Source organism: Sciurus vulgaris, assembly GCF_902686455.1.
Source record: "Sciurus vulgaris genome assembly, chromosome: 1".
Taxonomy (NCBI): Eukaryota; Metazoa; Chordata; class Mammalia; order Rodentia; family Sciuridae; genus Sciurus; species Sciurus vulgaris.
The window spans coordinates 42804664-42824505 of record NC_136461.1 but is presented as its reverse complement, the minus strand read 5'-3'; the positions used below and the strand labels follow the sequence as shown (position 1 = coordinate 42824505).

The 19842-nt window shown below is 52.0% G+C and overlaps 2 protein-coding genes across 5 annotated transcripts in view; both read left to right on the top strand.

The window, feature by feature from the left end:
• Window positions 1–19842, top strand: part of GLIS1 (GLIS family zinc finger 1) — a 202557-nt gene that overhangs the window by 44136 nt on the left and 138579 nt on the right. The window lies entirely within an intron of this gene.
• LOC306639522 (high mobility group protein B3-like) lies at window positions 15214–15856 on the top strand (the record flags this gene model as incomplete). Its single annotated transcript, XM_079103171.1, has 1 exon — window positions 15214–15856. The coding sequence occupies exon 1, from the start codon at window positions 15272–15274 to the stop codon at window positions 15854–15856; it is 585 nt and encodes a 194-aa protein (XP_078959297.1). The 5' UTR covers window positions 15214–15271.

Genomic DNA, 19842 nt, shown 5'->3' with positions numbered 1-19842 from the left:
AGGAGCTGTGTGGACAGACCGTACAGGCCTGGTGGGTGGTTAGGGCTTCAGATTCCGAAGAGAGTGAAGTTGGATGGTTGGACGAGGCGTTACCTAGAATGACTGGGAGTGAATAACTGAGAACCCCACTGGAAGCCCTCAGGAGACCTGGTGTCTTCCCTCCTTCCTGACATTCTCTTCTGCCCCCTAGATGAGGGCATTTGCAGGGTAAGAATGGTTCCTGGACTGGGAGCCCCTTCCCTCCTCTGCCGAAGAGGCCAGTGGCCCCTCTCCAAGTCTGGCTCTCCTGCCTGGCTCTGGCCCTGGTTCTGGCTCCCACCTTACCTACCTCCTTCATCTACCTCCATCCTGGGAAAACCTTCTCTCAACTCCAGGAAATGCTGGGTTCCAGCCCAGCCTCCGCTCCTTATAGGCTGTGGGACCTCAGCTAGGGCCCTTGGCTTCTCTAAGCTGCAGTGTCCTCGCTGGCACTGGAAGAGCTCTTGGAGCCTTTCACACACAGCTCTAGGATCCTTTGTGTGAAGGAAGGGCTCTGTACTGTCAGGAAGTTCAGTTTGGTGACAGGTACAGTAACCCTGCAGGACACGGTCCCACCTCCCTACATGGTGGACAAGGCCCTTCATGATCTGGCCAGAGTAAACTCTGGCCCCACCCTGCCTCCATGCAGGCCACCCTGAACTTCTTCCATTCTCTGAACCTTTCACACGTTCTCGTACTTTGATGCTTTTGTACAATCATATTCTTGGCTGGAGGGAAAGCTCCTATTTGTCCCTCAAAACCCAGCTCAGAGGTTCCCATTCTGAATCTTCCTCTTACAAGCAGAGTCAGTTACCTGACGAGCTCCAAGCACCATTTACCCTGTTCTAGTTTCTGCGCTCCCCTCGTGGGCTCCCCAGAGGGTGTGAGCTTCCCAAAGAGAAGGAGCAGGTCTGATTCACCTGTGCCTCCAGCACCCAGCTCAGCGTCTGTTGCAGACCAAGCAAGGACCCTTTTCCTGTGCTCAGGAGGAGCTTGCTCCATTTTCCACCTGTTCCTCTCTCCCCATTGGAAGGAAAAGATAGTACTATGAATGAGGACAAAGCAGTGTCCCCTATCAGAAAGGCACGGGAGTGATAGAAGGTGGAATGGGGCCAAGACAGCGGGGAGGATTGTGCTCTGCGATACCAAAAGATAAGAGGGGCCACGATTTGACATGGCCATCTACTGCCTCCAGAATGGGCTGCAAGGGATCCTAACTGCCTCCCTCCCTCCGGCGTCATGACAAGCATTTCTTGTCCCTGGGGTGAGGAGAGCCCCCACCTAAAGAGGCCTGCGGCTTGGTGGGAGAGGGAAGAAGTGACCACAGGCGGGCCGCTGTGATGATGGTGGAGATGGCGGTGGGAGCCGAGCCCCAGCCAGCAGCCTGGTGTGAGCCAGCAGAGCGGAAGTGTGGACCAGATGCAGGGATGCAGGGCGGGTGGAGGAGAAGGCGGTTTCTGACAGAACCTGTGCGTGAGAACATTGGGGACAGTGTCGCAAGTCCACAGGTCTGCAGGAGGATCAGCACAAGTTGGGGACAGCACAGGTTCCCAGGAGACCTGGGTGCAGTATAGAAGAGGGGTTGTAGGGCCAGATGGGGGCAGGAGTTCTGGGCCATGATGCTGTGGCCAAGGTCATGGTCCCTGGGGATGGGGTTAGGAGCCAGTCCTGTAGATTTGGCCACTGACTGAATATAGAGGATGAGGGTGAGGGAGGCGGCAGTGACAGTTGTCTCAGGAAATAACTTGTTGGAAGAGGGGAAAACACACAAAGAGCTCAGAGGGGATCTCTGCAGCTCAGGGTAATTTTGGCTGCGGAGAGCCAGCCTGCTAATCAGATTGTAAAAATCAGGTACTGGGGTTTTTGCAGAAAATGCAGCAGATCAAAGCCAGGGTCGATTAGGCTCTGATTAAACATTGCTGAGGAGGGTCAGACTCATTACCGAGGAATGTACACAGGCCGGCAGCGCTGACGGGGGATAATAACAGATCGCGCCTGGCAGCGCAGACACCACGGCGCTCTGAGGACACAGTCCTCCATGGCGGGGTGGCCACAAGGAATGGTATGTCCGCAGGCTATGATGGGAATGGGGGTGCAGGGGTGTGTGTGGCAGCATTAGGGTCAGCGGGCTCTATCTGGTCCCTCTCTGCAGCCTCTGCTTGCCTCTTTGCAGCCTGTGGATAGAGACTGCCATGCGCTGTGACCCTGGCAGCCAGGGCCGGGCAGGGCTGCGCCTCCACCTTCCTCACCTTCAAATGCCTGCTTGCTGATGCTCTCTTTGCTATGCGTTGTGCTTTCCCCTGTCTCATGTGTCCCTCCCAGAACTCTGCTCACACCTCCTCCAGGAAGCCTTCTCTGACCTCCAGCCCAGCTCAGGTGGGTCCCCACACCCCCATTCCTCTGGATTGTCCCCCTCCTGTGAGTCTCTCAGTAGCAGCATGCCTCAGCACATCCTGTTTCCAGCTCAGGTCAGGCACAGAGCACAGGTCCAGCTGTGCTCACAAATCTGGGCAGAGCTAGTCCCTAGCCACTTCGCAGGGAGAAGATCCAGGACCTGTGCTGAGAGGCTGCCAGAGGACAGGTAGGTGTGGTAGCTGCATGAAGGAGGCTTATGTAGAGGAAGAAGGGAGCAAATGCCAGGCCACAGAGCCTGGACTTGATCCTGTGGGTCCTAGGGAGCCACTGAAAGTTCTTGGATTGGGGACAGCTCACAGAAATCAGGCTGAAGGGCACTGAAGGGACCTTGGTTTTCTCTTCTGTGAGAGGGGGAGTCCCTCTGAACAGCCAGCTATCCTGGGGGATTTGCCTTTTACAAATTGGCTCACTTTGCAGGGTAAAGTGAGGCTGACCTGCAGTGGTCCCCATGTGGGTCCCAAGGGCCCCAGACTGGTTCTGATCATGGAGAGGCTTCATCGGCCCAGGTGTCCAAGAGAACAGGGAGACCTTCAGAGGTCTCTGATGGGTTGGCTGGCCTGAAATCAGGCTGAGCTTTTGGTTTATACCTTTCACGAACAGACATACCTCTGCATGATGTGGCAGCCTGGGACCCTCTGAGGTTCTGGCAGCCTGGCTTCCTCTGGACAGGGCGGGAGGAGCTGGACTGTAGGGTTCCAGCAGGAGTGCCACTGATGCCAGGGATGCTCTGTTGACAGGTGCTCGCTCCCTCCCCAGGGCTTTTGCTTCAGGACTGCACCCTCTGGCTTCCTCCCCTGGACCTGCATGTCTGGCCCCCTTGCTTGGTCCTTTGCCCAGCACTCCTGCCCTGTGCATGGTACGCATTCAGAGAACAGACCATGGGTGGGTGATGAAGTTTTAAGAAGCTTGTGTCATTTGCAAACACCCCTTGCATCGTGCTCACGAGGGGCCTGTGTGTGCAGTAGTAAGAGAACTCAAGAGCACTGAGAAGGGAAGTCACCAGAGCACTCCCAAGGTGGCGGAGGGAGACGTGGACATGCCCTGCCTGGCTGGGAACTTTTGGAGTTTAGCAGGAAGGAACACAAAAGCCCTTAACCTCCCAGCTGGAATGTGGACACTTCATCCATCCTGCTCTTCCGTCTCTCCTCGAGGCCCATAAATGTCCAATTTGGGAAAAGGATTCAGCTCTAAGCCCCAGCAGAATAAGGTTGATTAAGAAACTGAGCTTCATAAAATTGTTCATGCTCCGGCAGGCTGATGGGTCAGACCTGGATCTCAGGCCTGGGAGGGGTACAAAGCGCCTACCCTTCCAGTATAGGGCCTCTCTGTGCCCAGATTCCTTCTGTAACACCCTTTGTAAGCGACCAACCCAATGTCCATCATAGGTGCTCAATGTCTCTTAGGGCTCTCACTTTAGAACAATATTGCTCCTTCCTGGGCCCCTGGATTGCTCCTTCATTCCACACTCCAGCTCTGTGCCGGGCCTTTGGCTGGGGCTAGAAACACAGAGGAGGTAGGAATGGCACTTGCTATGTCTTCAGTGCTTACTGTGTGCCAGACACAGTGCTGACAGACTAATGCAGACCATCTTGTTTGACTTGCAGGACCCTCATAGTAGGTGGGTACCATGTTATCCCGTTTCCCAGACGAGGCCACACAGAGGTAATTTGCCCAGGGTCCTGTAGGAAATAAGCAGCAGGACTGGGGCTTGAACCCAAGATCCTTTGGTGCCTGTTGCTGCTCTTGGTCTGTGTGTGGTGACTAGATGAGGGCCCTTGGTGAGGGGCTCAGGCCCTGGGTCTGTACTCATGCCCACCTGGGCAGGGTGGTCCCGAGGGAGCTAATGAGTGTGAGTGCTCCCCTGAGGGCCTGGCCAGGGGCAGACACCCAGGAGGGCTAGTGGCGTGTATGACAGTGCGGATGGAATGGAGGAGAGTGTCCCTGAGAAGTAGGACCCCAGACTGCATACGCCAGGACTGGGCTCCCCATCTTCCCTTCTAAAGCACCGTGTCTCCTTCCACAGCCTCGCTCACTTAGCATGGACGATCATGTCTCAGTTCATGCCACTTCTGCAGGGAAACCTCCCCGGCTGCTCTCACAGTTCCCTGCATGCAACCTTGAATGCATTGACAGCTAATTTTTTTATTTGTGGGATCCTTGGGTTACTCTCTGACCCCTTACTGGGTGCTAAGCTCAAGTCAGGGACATGTGTTAGGCACATCACCATGTTAGGGGCAGCCCTTTCTCTCTTCTGGGCTTCAGTCTTCTCATCTGTAAAATGGCAGGATTGTCTGAGGGATCTTTGTTTCCTCTTGTCTGTTTTCATTGCTGTAACTGAAATAAATACCTGACAAGAACAACTTAGTAGAGGTTAATTTGTTTGGGCTCACAGTTTCAGAGGTTTGGTCCATGGTTGGCTGACTCCATTGTTCTGGGCCCTAGGTGAGGCAGAACATCATGGCTGAAAGGTACAGTGGAGGAAAGCTGTCAGCTCAGGGCTACTGTGAAGCAAGGGGCAGGGAGGGCAGTGGGGAAGATGAACCCTTGCAGGGCACCAGTGACCCACCTCCGGTCTCCAGCCACACCCCACCTGCTGACAGTTGCCACCCCGTCCATCAGTCCTCTCCTGATCTAGTCATTTCACACCCTGACATTCCGCGTCAACACAGGAGCTCTTGGGAGACACTCTGTACACCTCCCTGCTCTGGTAGGGGTTTGCAAACTCCTTGGCACTGTTTCTGTAACAGACAGGCCCTCCCAGACCAACAGAAGGTAAAAAGCCCTCCTGGTCCTTTCCTTCCTTGCCTGTTCCCCTGGCTCTGCAGTTAGTACTCATGAAGAATCCGTTCAGACAAGGGCATGAGGTATTCTCTAATTGATGCCAACCACCCTTTGTGGGGTCACCAGTCCGTAGCACTTAGGATCACCTCCAGGGCCTTGGCCAGCTCCAGTGCCCCCTTGTGGAAATTCATGTGGCAAGGCATCCCCCAGAGGAAGGCCCTGATCGGGCAACAGTTTATCCCACTCACATCTTTGAGGGGAAGTGAACGGCAGAGGGTCATTTCCCCACCAGACGGTGAGCTTCTTGCAGGGGCAGGGACAGCCTCCTTCACCTTCCACCCCGTGCCTGGCCCAGGGCCTGCTGCCAGGGACTGGCCTTGCTGGTGAGTGGTGAACAGCTGGAAGGGTGAATGAGTGGTTGCAGGGTGGCCCCCGAGCTCGGGTGTTGAAGGGACTTCAGAGGGAGGGGGCTCCTCACCTTACAGCAGGAAGCATCTGCGCAGTGCTGGAATGGGCCCCGCCACCCGTGCCAAGAGCTTATTGCATGCAGCACAGCGATTGCAGATTTCCTTTATTCTCCAAGAGCCGATGAATTAGTTGAAAGATTAAGAACACTTGCAAAGTAGCCTACAAAGTGGTTTAAATTAGTGTAGCATAAACTTAGCACACAAGTGTGGGGCCGGGAGGGGAAGTGGGCAGAGAAGGCTCCGGAGTGAAGAAACATGGCTGATGGGGAATGACTGGCTCAACGGAGGAGCTGATGGGAGATCAGAAGGCAGCTCCTGCACTGCCCTCCTCGAGACCTTGAGCACATCTTAGTCTCTGAGCCTGTTAGGGAGAGCATGAGATGTAAGCTCCCCGGGGCAGGTCCTCTTTGTGCCCCAGGCATGGAACAGCGGGTGATTCACAGGCGTTTGTGGGATGGGACACCCTGGACAGGCTCAGCCCCTTCTTACCTGCCCTTGATAGTCCTTGACAGGAAACCACCCTCTTGGAGCCGTGGAGGCTGCCTATGGCTGGGCACAACTTGCCACTGGCAGCGTCCACTTCTTTCCTCCTGCTTGTAGTTTGACATAAATACTCTCAAGTCTCTGTCATGGGCCTGGGCCCCTCTCCTGGCTCTGGCCAGTATTTTCCATCTCCTTGGCATCATCCCTGGAGCAGCAGGCCAGCGAGGGGGCTGTTGTAACAGGCCAGGCAGGAGACGACCAGGCCCTGAGACTGCCTGCAGGAGCCAGCCCTGCTGGCCCGGTCTCTTCACCCACTGTAGGCTGCATTCCTGGTTTTGCTGAGCAGCACTGGGGAAGGACATGCCATGTGCCAGTAACCTCCTCCAGCTATTTGCAGACGGAACCACATCTTGCCTGCCCTCCTGGTGCATGTGGAGGTGCCAGGGAAGCAGAAAGGTGCTGTAGTTGTCTTCTTTCATTTAATTTCAGTAACTCAGAAACTTGTGTGGACCCAAGGTTGGGATGAGGGCTGGCACACCTCCCTCTGATCCTAGCATTTACTGTTAGCATTTGGGCCCAAGGCCTGGAAAGCACTGTGGGATCTGTGTCCAAGGTGGAGGTTATCTGACCAGTGTCTGCTGCAGGGTGGACGTGTTGGAGGTAGTAGATGTGTGTGCCACCTTTTGGAGAGGTTTGCCTTAGGTGCCATCAGGAAAAAACTCTTGCCCAAATCTTCAGACATGTTTCACACTGCTCACTTAGACAGCAGTGAAATCAGATCTGGTATTTTATTCCTGCTTCGGAGTTATTAGAATTAGGCTTTAAAGACTTGTAGATGGCCTGAATGACTTTGGCTTTGGACTGTCATGTATTCTTTCACTCATTCAGTCTGCATGCATCAGAAGTATCACACACTCATATGCCTGTCCCAACCCACCAAATAAGGATTTGTCTTCTGACCATGTGAGTTCTAAAAATCATCTCTACTGTGAGCAGGATGATCACTGTACTGTTCCATGCTATTTGCAGCTCACAGAACACTTGTCATTCTGCAGTTACATTTACTATTCTCAAGATAAGGTGGTTTTATTATCTCTATTTTGCAAGAGAGGGAGTGGGCTCAGAGAAGCTAAGTATCTTGCCCAGGGTGACAGAGCTGTCAATAGCAGAGATCTGTGACTGTCTCCATTTGTCCCAGCACCCTAATCTGGTAGTGGTGCCAACAGGTGGCAGGCCCAATGCTCATGAAGTGGGTAGTGTCCACTTCCTGCTGAGGGCATGGACAGGGAACTAAATTTTCTTAGTCTTTTGGGGTTTCTGTGTTCCCACCTATTAAACTGGTGTGATGTTTATGAAATCTTTCTCTTCACCTTTTCTTGGGAGGACATGAAGGGCAGATGCTCTATTTAAATAAAAAGGTTTTGACACTAGTGGTAGCTGAGACATGAAGGGCAACCTGCCAGACCTTTTCTGAGTGGAGTGAGTGAAGGTCTCCCTCCCTTCCTGCCTTCTCCCTCTGTTTGTTAAGCTGCCTCTCTCTCCAGCTGTGACCTGGCATTGGGGACCTGGCGAGACCAACCTGGTGCCTGACCTTGAGTTCACAGCCCTGACCTAGCCTGGGTAGGGGTAGGTAGGTGAGAAAACAAGTAATTTCCTTGCCTGCTATAATATGAGGCCACCCTGGGTGCTGGAAGAATGTGGGGGTCAGCAGGTGGTCAGCAGTGCTAAGTGTCCTTTTCATAAGAAGAACTGGTGAGCTGAAGAGGGAGGTCAAGAAGTAGGGCAGTCTTTGCCCCCATGGAGTCCCTGTCTGGTACTGTGCAGGGGCCTTCTGACCTCCTCCTTCAGCAGAGCAGGAGGCAGGTGTGACTGCTGTCCTAAGGCCACAGGCTCAGAGAAGCACAGGGGCTGGTCCAGGATGTACATCTGGATTCGAACTCTCATCTCTGGGCTAGACTTCTTTCTGGAACTCCTCACCATCCCCTGGGCTCTCTGTAGGTGGGGGAAGTGGCTTTGTGGGGCCCCCACAGGAGAACTGTGGTTTGGGGCTGGGGTCTAGGCCTCAGGGTCTTCACTGCCCTGTTCTGGGCTCCCCCAGCCCTGGCATACTGGGGTCCTGCAGAGCAGCAGATGCTGCAGGTCAGACATTCAGCCTCACATCTGGGCTCCCTCCTCCTTTCATCTGAAACTCAACGCAGATAGTCTCAGTAAACAAACAGTAAATTCAACAACACAGTCTTCCTGAAATGCCTTGTAGTTATTTTAAGGCTGTTTGGGGGTTTATTTTAATTGCAGGCCCTGCTCCCACAGTCATCCAGCTGCTGGGGACACTTGTGGCTGCTGGTTTCCTCCCCTTCCTCCTGAACCCCTTCCCCTTCCTACCGGGGCCCCAGCTTGGCCTGGAGCTGGCAAAGGAGATAAAGGCAGATGTGAGGCCTCTCCCCCAGTGCTCCCCAGAGTCTTAAGAGCCCAAGAGCCTGGGGCTGCAGTCACAAGAGAACCTGGCCTGGTGGGAAGAGGACACGGAGTGGGGGTGACTGCCTAGGCTGTGAAGGGGTTGAACAGCTGGGGCTCTCTTAGATTTCCCACTGGGAACCAGGGCTACAGGAACATCCCACTTGACAGCAGAAATGGTTTGGAAAGTTGGGTGTAAAGAAGCTAGGTTTTCGTCTACAGCCATACCACCCTGAACGCGCCCGATCTCGTCTGATCTTGGAAGAAGCTAGGTTTTCTGGCAAGGATAAGGCCCCTGGGGACCAACTTGTCCATTGCTGTCCTTCTACAGTTAAGGAGACTCCCTCCCCGCTGTCCTTCCCAAGCTGGCCCTTCACTCTTGCTCTGCTCCCAGCTGACCCAGTTTGTTCTGACTGACAGGTCCAGGTGCAAGCCCCACCCCCACTACCCAGTGATGTTCCATTTAGCTCAGTGGGCCTGAAATCAGAGCCTCTAAGTTCCAAGACAACTAGGCAGTCCTGGGGTGGGCACTTGGATAGGCTGTGAGCCCATGGTTCTGGGCCCTCTGTACATTTCTGCAGCCCCCCCACCCTATCCATGGCGTGAGCTGGTAGGTCCACCAGCCCTTCCTCATTAGTGGGAATTACAAAATTATATACTGGGGCTGAGGGCTCGAAGAGCTGGCCTTCTGTCTGACAGACGAGTGAGCTAACCTTTCTGGGCCTTGGTTTCTTCATCTGTTTGGTGGGATGAAGAGCTGTTGCCATTCGGAGAACATGCCTCACAGAGCCATTAGAACTGAGTGCCTCGCTCTATTTGAAGACATAGTGGTTCTCCAGCAGGGGTGGCGGGGCACCTCCAGGGGTGGGCTAGGAGTGCCCCCTGCCTCAGGAGCTGGCGCAAGGCTGGCTCACCAGCCCGTCTGCTCCAGCATGTTTCCCAGGGAAACACTGGAGGAATCCCACATTTTTTGGCCTATTTTCCAAGCCCCAGGCACCAAAGTGGGAACTCCAGGTGTTTTTTGTCTCCACGGATGGCGCACCATTATTCCCGTTTCACCCACGAGGAGATGGACACTGGTGGGGATGGGCACGCGCCACAGATTCACTTTTCCCCTGAGAGGGAGGAGGACTGGAGGGACTCCTGCCGACATACACACTGCCTATGGGCTGTGCTTGAGGTGTCAACAGAGAGGTGAGAGAGGAGAGGAGAGGAGAGGAGAGGAGAGGAGAGGAGGAGGCATGGCGGATCCAGGGATGGCGTGATAGCGAGACGTGAGGTGCTCCTTGCGGGTGCCCGGGGCCGGATCCAATCGGAGTGGGGCCCAGGCCCTGGGAGACGTCTGGTCTGGGCCCCTCTATTTATTTGCACATCACCAGATGTAAACTAATTTGTTTAGCAAGAAAAAACACATTTTTATTGCCTTCCAAACTGGGCTGTTTTTCCTCTGGCCATCCGTCGTGTGCTGATGGCCAGGCCAGGGCGCAGAACTTTTGGGAACAGGCTTAGGTGTGGGTGAGGCCAGGCTGTCATTTGCAGGGTGTTTCTCCACAGTGGGCCCAAGAGCCAGGAGGACGTGCATTCCAACCCCAGCTCTGTCACCACTGCCTGTGAGACTGTGCCTGGCAACTGACTCCTTTTAGCCTCTGTGTTCTCTTCTCTAAGACAGGACTCATCTCCCGGCCTTCACGGAGGCCTGTCTGGTTCCCCCAGTGTTGCTTGTTGGTCATGTCGGTTCTTCACTGTGCTGTTATCACCTGTCGCAAACCCACCCTCCAGGTGGGAACGTCCACCTCTGCGTGGAGTCCATTATACCTCTTGTTGCCCTTGTTTTAGGGCAGCAGGAGGAGGAGGGCTGGGGACAGTGGCACAGGCCTGTAATCCAGGCAACTTGGGACACTGAGGAGGATTGCGAGTTCAAGGCCAGCTGCAGCAACTTAGTGAGACCCCGTCTCAAAATATAAAACAAAAAGGACTGGGGATGTGGCCCAGTGGTTGAGTGCCCCTGGGTTCAGCAGTAGGTGCTGTTCTCAAAGGGAAACACCCCAGGAGTGGGGAGGAGGGGAACTTGGGTGCTGTATCACTCACCCATTGCTTTGGTTGGTGCTTTTTCTATGTTACATCATTTGCTCCTTGAGGTCCTGCAAAATAGGAATTATTAACATTCCTGTTCGAATCATTGAATTTGAATTTGAAGGCATGTTTGTCTAAAGTCCATATCCTTCTGCATTAGGCAATGTGAGAGAGCAACTGTAATGCTTGAAAGGGGTTATTAAAGCTCCCAGTCCCAAAATGAGGCAAGAGAAGGGTACAGCCCTGACTGGGCCCTAGAGGGTGCTACAGGTCAGGAGGGATGCTGCTTTTGGCTCAAGGACAAACCTGGAAGATCTGCCCATTGGCCAAAGAAGGCCTGGATGCCTGGCTTGATTCAGCCTGATTTTCCTTCTGTTGTGTGCCAGCCCTGGGTGATTTCTGAGTTCCTGCAGAGCCCAGGGATGTGCCGGACACTAGGGATCTGCCCTCAGGGGGCTCCGAGTAAATGGATCATTAGAATGGAAGACCAGGGCAGGGCTGATGGGGTTGTAGGGAGACCTCTTAGGGGTGGAGGTTCCAAATTGGGTTGCTGTGCCACAGTGTGGGGGAGGGGCGAAGCAGCGAGGAGGGGGGTGGCCCAGCACTTGCCCACGTGAGGAGACTAAGCTGGGCAAGGGGGAAGCTTCTCTGTCTAGGCCCCGGCTCATTGCTGTCAGAGTCAGAAGGAGAACTGGAACTTCTGCCTGGGTCTCTCTGAGGGTCTTTCCTTACCCCTTGTCCCTCAAATGGAATCACTGGGCTGAAACCTGTGGGGCCCGTGGAGTGGGGTGTCCCCAATTGTTGCTTTCCCTAGACTTGACCAAAACCTCAAGCCCCAAACCAGAGCAAATGGTGCTAATTTGCCGAATCCCAAACCCAACCCAAGGATTAATTTTTTGTTCCTGAACCAAGTCTGTGATTTCCTCCTCAAAATAAAAGAAAGTTCTGTTCAAGAAATTTTAAATCTGGACTAGAACTTTCCCCGCTCCTTCTAGTTGTGCCTGGGAACTCTTGGATAAGGTCCTGGTGGCTGCTGGCTTGGAACTCAACTCTCGTGGCCAGGTAGAGAGGGGAGGTGGGGTGGGGCGTGGCACGTCGGTGGAGTGCTGGTGAGGGAGGTTTTGGTGAAAGAGGTGGCTGAGCCCCGACTGAAGCACCGGCCCGGGACCCAGAAGACCCGGGTTCGAGTGTGACTTTGCTGCTCCTTACCTCTTTATATCCTCTAAAATGAGGGAGACAGTCCCCTTGCCTGCAGACTTGTGCGGAGAAAGTCCCCGAAAGTGTCTGTGCTTGAGACCAGTTGTGTGAGGTGATCCAACAGTGACACCGCCTGTTCATCAGCTTCTTGTGTTCAGCTTCCACTTAGATTCCCCAGACAGATGATATGGTCCCTGCTGGGTTCAGAGACTCTGGGTTCACACAGAGCAGGGCTATGACTTGCCCAAAGTTGGGCCCTCAGGTATGAACCTGAGCTTCCGATTTGGGGGAGCAGCAAGGCATGGACGGGCACAGGCTTCCATGTCAGAGTGTTCTGTTTGAGCTCTGTGGCCACAGGCAGGTCACTAGACCTCTCTGAGTCTCATCTCTAAAAGTGAAATAAAATCTCAAGGAACTGATTTCTCGTCCTTGCTAGGATTAAACTCACCAGCACTCCTAGAGTCTGGCGTCTCAGAGGTGCTCAGAGCGTTAATTGTTGCATGTGTACAGGAACCAGGGTGAGTTTGAATCAGGGTTAGGGAAGAAGGCCGCTTTGGGGAGGTCCAGGTTGCTGGGGTTGTGCAGACTCCATCTTTAGTCCTAGTCTGGCAAAACTGGGGGCCCCAGAGAACCAACTGTTGCCAGGTGAGAGGCTGTGCTCAGCCTGACCCGCCGCGCAGGGGAGGTCCTATCCAGTAGCAGTAGTAGCAGCACTGTGTGCAGGCGCCCTGTCCCCGGCCCTGTGCCATGGCAAGGGAAGGGTCCTGTGGGGCCCTTTTTCTTCATATCTTCCTGGAGTCTACCTAGAAGCCTGCGTCCCAGGCTTGGCTCACCCCACACTGCCAGGACGATCTCAGGCTCGTCTTGGCTTGCTCTGGGGCAGAGGATTCCTCTTCTGTAGATGGAGCTCACAGATTCCTGCTAGCTGCACTGGGGCTGTGAGCCTCTCTTTCCTTCTGGGGACAGCATGGCTCAAGGACTGTGTAAGTCTCAGGGTTTCTCTGACTGACATGAAGCTGGCCACGCCTTCTTGCATACCTCTCAGGGGTAATGTCTTTGTTTTGGACCTGGGCTATGTCTGCTGCATTCCTCCCAGTGGGCCGCAGGGCTCCTGGCTCAGCATCTGGAGAATGGTGACAAGAACTCAGGCACAGAGGACTGAAGTAACTTAGGGCCGTGGTGGAAACCAGTGCTTCTCAAGATGATTGTGCATAAAAATCCCCCGCAGCCTTGACAAAATCCGGGTTCCTGGACCCTGTCCCCAGAGTCTCTCTGTAGGGTTGGGGTGCCTAAGAATTTGCATGGTGGGTGAGTTCCAAGGTGAAGCCGATGCCACTGGACTGTGGACCACACTGAGTAGCTGTGAGCCAAACCACCCTCACACACATGTTGGCCATGGTAGAGGAACTGTCTCAGCTGATCCTCCACCACAACCTCCCATTTATTCTTGCTGTCATTTAGACATTGGCATTGAGCTTGACTGGAGGAACATGTATAGTAGAGTGACTTAATTCCTATTCCAGAGAAAAATATGTTCATGTAGTTGGAACTTTGCCATCTTATTAAAGAATCTGTCCATCCGCCAGAGGCTCACTGGTGCTACTCTATCCCAGGACCGGAGCTGGATGACTTAACAGATTTGTCCCTGACTAGGAGGACATCCCAATGTGGTAGGAGAGGTATGGGCAGCTCAAGGAGTAGTGGGTGTCCATAGATAGGGACTATGGGGGTAGATATCAAAGAAGGCTTCCTGGAGGAGGTGACTTGCCCAAGACCACATGATTGATGAGTCAGGCTTGAAGTCAGATCTCTCCTGCACTGTGCCACCTCTTTATAGAGCCCTTTTGGCTCACTTCAAATGTGATTTATTTTGTTTTTCCTCTGCTGGGGCAGTGTTCCCTGGGCAAGTGGCCCCAATACTTATCCAGCCTTTTAGAGTCATCTCATTGCAGAAGCCATTCCAGTATTCTGCTGACAACAAAATCCTGTGGGGTGGGCGTGGACAGGAAGTTAAAGACATATAGCAGTAGAGTCCCAAACTGAGAGTGGCTCAGGAAGGTGGGAGGTCGGTAGGGACCCAGACTGGAATGAGGCTTCCATGAACACTGGCGCCACCCTGGCCTTTATAGGCTGGAGATGGTGCAGAACACAGAGTGCCTGCCAGCTCAGGGAATAGTGCACGTGACACCAGTGTCGCCCGGCTGCCTGGACCTGGCGGCGTCTGACCAGGCTGGGCCAGAAGGAGAGCCCCATGCACAGCCTGGGGGTGGGATAGGAGTGGCCAGGAGCCCCGTGGCCTGTACCAGCAGAGAGGAGGGTGGTGCTGCGGGAGCTCCAGGGCTCTCTCTGGCCTGGGCAGCTAGCTTGGGGCAGCCATGGTCCTTTCTGTATCCAGCCCTGAGATGGGCATTGTGGGGCACACATGAAAGGAGAGAAAGGATGAGAGGTTTATGTGGGAAGATGGAGGAGAGGAGCAGGCGGACAACCCCTCAGGGCACACCAGATGGCATCAGAGGCTGCAGGCCGACTTCACAGGGATCTGCAAATGCTGTCCATCCAGCTTACCATCCTGCAGCTGGACATGCATGGCATCTGCTCCAGGACCCATGGGTAAACAAATAATCCATGGGTAGGGGATGCTCTGGGCTGGGGATAGAAGGTGATCAGGGAGGGCTTCACAGAATAGCTGAGTCTGGAGGAGTGTGTAGGCATTCACAGACAGGAAGGTGAAAGGGCATTGCAGGCAGAGTCATGTATAATAGTTCCATTTGCACAAAGAGAGGGAGGCAGGGAGGTGGAGTGATCTACCCACAGCAATGGAGGCCAGATCTCCTCTTAACTCCTTGTGTGCTATTCTGCCCACCACCCCACACTGCTTCCTAAGTCTGGTCTCAGCCACAACAGGGGCCCTGGGCTTCTGTCCCATTTTAGCACATGGAACAGAGGGAGTGACTTGCAGGGTGGGCTTGGGTTGTCTGAGGGCAGGACTTGACTTCATTGGTCCTGGCCCTCCAGGGTACTGTGAAAGGCCACCAGCAGCTTGACCAGGGTTCCAGGCCACAGCTTACAGAGAGAAGGTTGAGAATTTCCTATTCTACCAGTCAGGGGAAGTCTGATTGAGATTGTTGCTAATGGTCGAGAGATTTAAAAAGTTAAAAATTGGGAATGAAGGAAAGGAGCTTTGGACTTGAGCAGATCTGGTTCAAGACTCCGCCTCACTTCAACTGACTTGGCAGGCCTAGGTCAGCATTTCACCTTCCTAAGTGTATCTGTAAAACTCTATGAAGAGGCAGCTCTCGTGGAGGCAGCTAGTGCGAGGCTGGGGAGCGCTGAGCCACACGTCGTGCCCTGCGCTGCCCAGACTAGCGAACAATACAGTCAGGATGGCTAAAGGTGACCCCAAGAAACCAAAGGGCAAGATGTCTGCTTATGCCTTCTTCATGCAGACTTGCAGGGAAGAACACAAGAAGAAAAATCCAGAAGTCCCTGTCAATTTTGCAGAATTTTCCAAGAAGTGCTCTGAGAGGTGGAAGACAATGTCTGGGAAGGAGCAATCTAAATTTGATGAAATGGCAAAGGCGGATAAAGTGCGCTATGATCGGGAAATGAAGGATTATGGACCAGCTAAGGGAGGCAAGAAGAAAAAGGACCCTAATGCCCCCCAAAGACCCCCGTCTGGATTCTTCCTGTTCTGTTCAGAATTCCACCCCAAGATCAAGTCCACAGATCCTGATATCTCCATTGGAGATGTGACCAAAAAGCTGGGTGAGATGTGGAATAACTTACGTGACAGTGAAAAGCAGCCATACATCACTAAGGCTGCAAAGCCGAAGGAAAAATATGAGGATGTTGCTGACTATAAGTCTAAAGGAAAGTTTGATGGCGCAAAGGGTCCTGCTAAAGTTGCCTGGAAAAATGTGGAAGAGGAAGATGAAGAAGAGGAGGAGGAGAAGGAGGAGGATGAATAAAAACTTTATCCGTCTCCTTGTGAATACCTTAGAGTAGGGGAGCACCGTGATTGACACATCTCATTTTAGATGTGTCTGTTTCTCTCATTAGTTTCAGTTACAGAATTTGATCACGATCATATTGTAGTCTCTCAAAGTGCTCTAGAAATTGTCAGTGGTTTACATGAAGTGGCCCTGGGTGTCCAGAGCACCCTGAAACTATCAAGTTGTACATATTTCCAAACATTTTTAAAATGAAAAGGCACTCTCGTGTTCTCCTCACTCTGTGCACTTTGCTGTTGGTGTGACAAGGCATTTGAAGATGTTTCTGGCATTTTTTTTTTTTTAATTTGTAAGGTGGTGTTAACTATATGGTTATTGGCTAGAAATCCTCAGTTATCGACTGTACATATCTAGAGTCTGTAAAAAGAACAAAACAACCAAGAAAAACTCTTGATGCTCCTTGCTGGCGTTGAGGCTGTGGGGGAAGATGCCTTTTGGAGGGGCTCAGGGCGTGCACTGTGAGTCTGGACCTGTTGACACTGCGGTGGGCATCCCTTTAGCTTCAGGTTGTCTTGTTTTTGTATGTAGTGATATAGCATTCTGCTGCCTTTCTTAGTTGTGGAAAAAGGGGGGTCAGCTGGCATGAGAAGTGTTTGAATTTTTTTTAGTTAAGTACAGTAGATTTTAAACTTTGTTTTCAAACAAACTGTAGAACTTTTCATTGTCAGCAAAGAGCCACTGCATCAATGAAAGTTCAAGAACCCTCTGTACTTAAATACAATTTGCAATGTTATGTTATCTTTTGTATGTTTAGAATGCTGAAATGTTTTTGAAGTTAAATAAACAGTATTACATTTAAAAAAAACTATGAAGATTCAGTGAAATAAGTGCATTCTAATTTATATAGGTACTTAATAAATATGCTTTCATATATTTCAGTTTCATATATATGACATATATATAAAATTCATCTGCCTGCTTCCCTAAAATAAACTCCATGGAAGAAGGTCTCTAGTCTGCTCCTGAATACCTCCAGTGATAGCAAGCTCACTGCTTTCAAAGACTCTTCTTTCTTAAGTGAGATTTGTCCCCTTGAAGCTTCCTCCTTGGTCCTGGTTCCAGTCTGTGAAGCCTGAGGCACTGAGCCAGTGAGCCTCCCTTGTTCAGGAGCCATCAGCCAGGCGACCATGGGGCACCCTTGTCAGAATGTGGGGTACCCAGGTTTTTTTGAGCATGTGGTGCCAGGAGCCAAGCCTGGCTCAGCTGGCCTAGTGGGACTCCACAGAGTTTTTGCACGTGAACGTTTTTCTTCTCGTAAATGCAACTTGAGATCTCATTACCCTGTGAATGCTGTGTATAATAGCCACTCTGTCCTTCAAAACATTCTGTCCAAATGATATTGGCCAAGTTATATCCCACCATTACATACTATAATGCACCAGTAAAAAATATGGAAAAATAAAGTATAAAAAAACCAAAACCCTCTGTCCTTTAAAAATATTTGCTACATGTGCATGCAGGAATATATCACAGTGAATCCCAATGTTATGCATAATTATAATGCACCAATAAAAATTTTTTAAAAATGGGCTGGGGATATAACTTAGTGGTACATCGCCTGCCTGATACCCATGAGGACTTGGTTTTGATCCCTGGAACCACAAAAAAGTAAATAAATAGATAAAAAAATCTGCTGTTATGAAGACAGGTTCTTCCTTCCTTTCTGTAGATTATTTTTAAGAACTTCTCTACTGATAGCATTATAGCAATAACTAATTCAAAATGAGATGCATTCTTTGACAAATGCACCTTCACAAAAATATAATCAGCTTCTCCTGCTCACGGCTCCTTTCTGACCTCTGTCCACATGTATGATTTTTAAATAGTTTGAATCATTCATGGATGATACTTTTATAGTCTACTTAAGTTTTCTTCATGAGCTGCATGAGCCTTCACAGTAACAGTCAAGGTATTTTTATTACGTGTATCCTCCCTGACACATAATCCTTTCTCCATTGATGGACATTCAGGTTGTTTCTTGCTTTTCATGCACGGTTATGAATGAAAACGTAATGAATGTCCATTTAACAAAGAGCCAGACAGCGCCTCCTGCAGGCCAGGTGACGCGCTGGTGCTGCAGAGTCAAGAACAAGGCACCTTGGAGGAGCGCTGCTGCGGAGCCCTGTATGTGGACAGATGACTTGACTGAATCTGGTTAGTTCTCCTCTGGGAGTCTACAGAGAGGCAGGAGCCCTGCTAGGGCGCTCAGAGACCAGCATGGAGCAGTCGGACCTTCACCCTTTGGGATTTCATCTGGGTGGTGTCTTAGGGTTGGATGAAAGATGTCTTCCTTTTAGAAAACTGCCGAAGATGTGCAACCCATACGTTTTCATTAAGCAGCTGCTGAGTACCTGGATCTGGAGCAGAAAGCAAAGAGGGGGGCTCTTCTTGGCTTTAAGTCAGAAACAGTCCTGTTGTTAAGATAGCATGGCCTCTAAGATGACGTATTAAGAAGCTATGGGCTGGGCTGGGGGCGGGGTACCTCAGTGGTAGAGCACTTGCCTACCATGAGTGAGGCACTGGGTTCAATCCTCAGCAACACATAATAAACAAATAAAGGTATTGTGTCCATAAAAAAAAAAAAAAAAACAAAAACAAAAACAAGCAGCAGCTACTACAGGCTTAGAAAAGGGAGGCATCAGATGGGGGTTTGTGGGATGAGGCTCATTTTGGGGGAATTGATAGTCCAAAAGCTCGTCTCATCTGCAAACCTCCTGCAGCCTGAGTCACTCTGTTTGTCCAGGTGCTGTGTGACTGTGGGAAGCTACGTCCCCTTGCTGGGACAGCCCTCAGGTTCCTGCCAGCTGAGCCATTCTTGGCTAGAGCTGGTTTAATATTGAATCCAGAGAGTGGTCCAGTTCAGAAATAGGATTCCTGCCTGGACTGTGGTTGCTGAACTGCCTTTGCTTGGGTCATTTAGATAAAAGCAGATAAAAAGCCAGACCCATAATCTCCATGTGTTGTCACAGTCTGCACAACTTTAAGTGTCTGCTGCTAGTCTGACAAAACAACACTGGCCGGCCTGGCTGGGCTGCAAGCTGCCCTGGTCAGCAAATCATCTCCGGAGCAAACAACCTCTTCCCTGAATCCTCAGATGTGTGATTTGTTCAGTTTAGCAGAAGGTCCACTCTGGGCAGGCTTGTTTTGGGTTCTGAGTGGGGGACCCAGCCCTGATCTCAGGTTGCTCTCAGTCTGTGACCATGTGGTGGGAATGCCTGGGACCCATTGGAGCTATGGAGCCCAACGTCCTGCCAGCCTGCAAGGCCCACAGGGGCTGGGATGTGTCCAACTTTCTCTCCACAGTCCCCCCAGCAGCTGGCACACTGCCTGGCACAGAGCAAATGCCCAGGAGATATTTGAATAACTAGGACGTGCCTACCCCAACCCAGGTAAGTGGTGGGGGCAGGTCATCACCCAGCCTTACCTGGTGGGAACTGTCCTCCTTCCCTCCCTCCCTCCTCCCTCCCCCCTCCCTCATTCCTTTCCTCTCTCCTCTTTCATCTATTCCTCACTGAGCTCCTACTGGCTACAGACAGTGTCCACAGGGAAACCGTGGAGCTCTGTTCACACCCCACCCCCTTGCCATGGATCCTCGGCATCCTACGACACTAGAGTGCACATCTCTGTTGTCCCTGCCTCTCACCTGGGAGCTCCTCTGGTACCAGCCCAGGACAGAGGACATGTTTAGCTAAGGACTATGGGTAAGCACATGCGAGGAGGCCCAGAAAAGGCCTCCAGAAATGCTGAGCAAGGAAGGGCTCATTTTAACTGAAGACCATTTGGGAGAAGTCCAGGCCCAGTTGAAGTGCTTCCCCTGACCAGTTACATGACCTTGGGCCTTACTTTCCCTGATCTGGGCCTTACTTTCCTCTTCTATAATGCAGGGCACATCATACGGTATCAGGAGTGCCAAGAAGACCATGGGTATAAAAGCACCTTGTGAA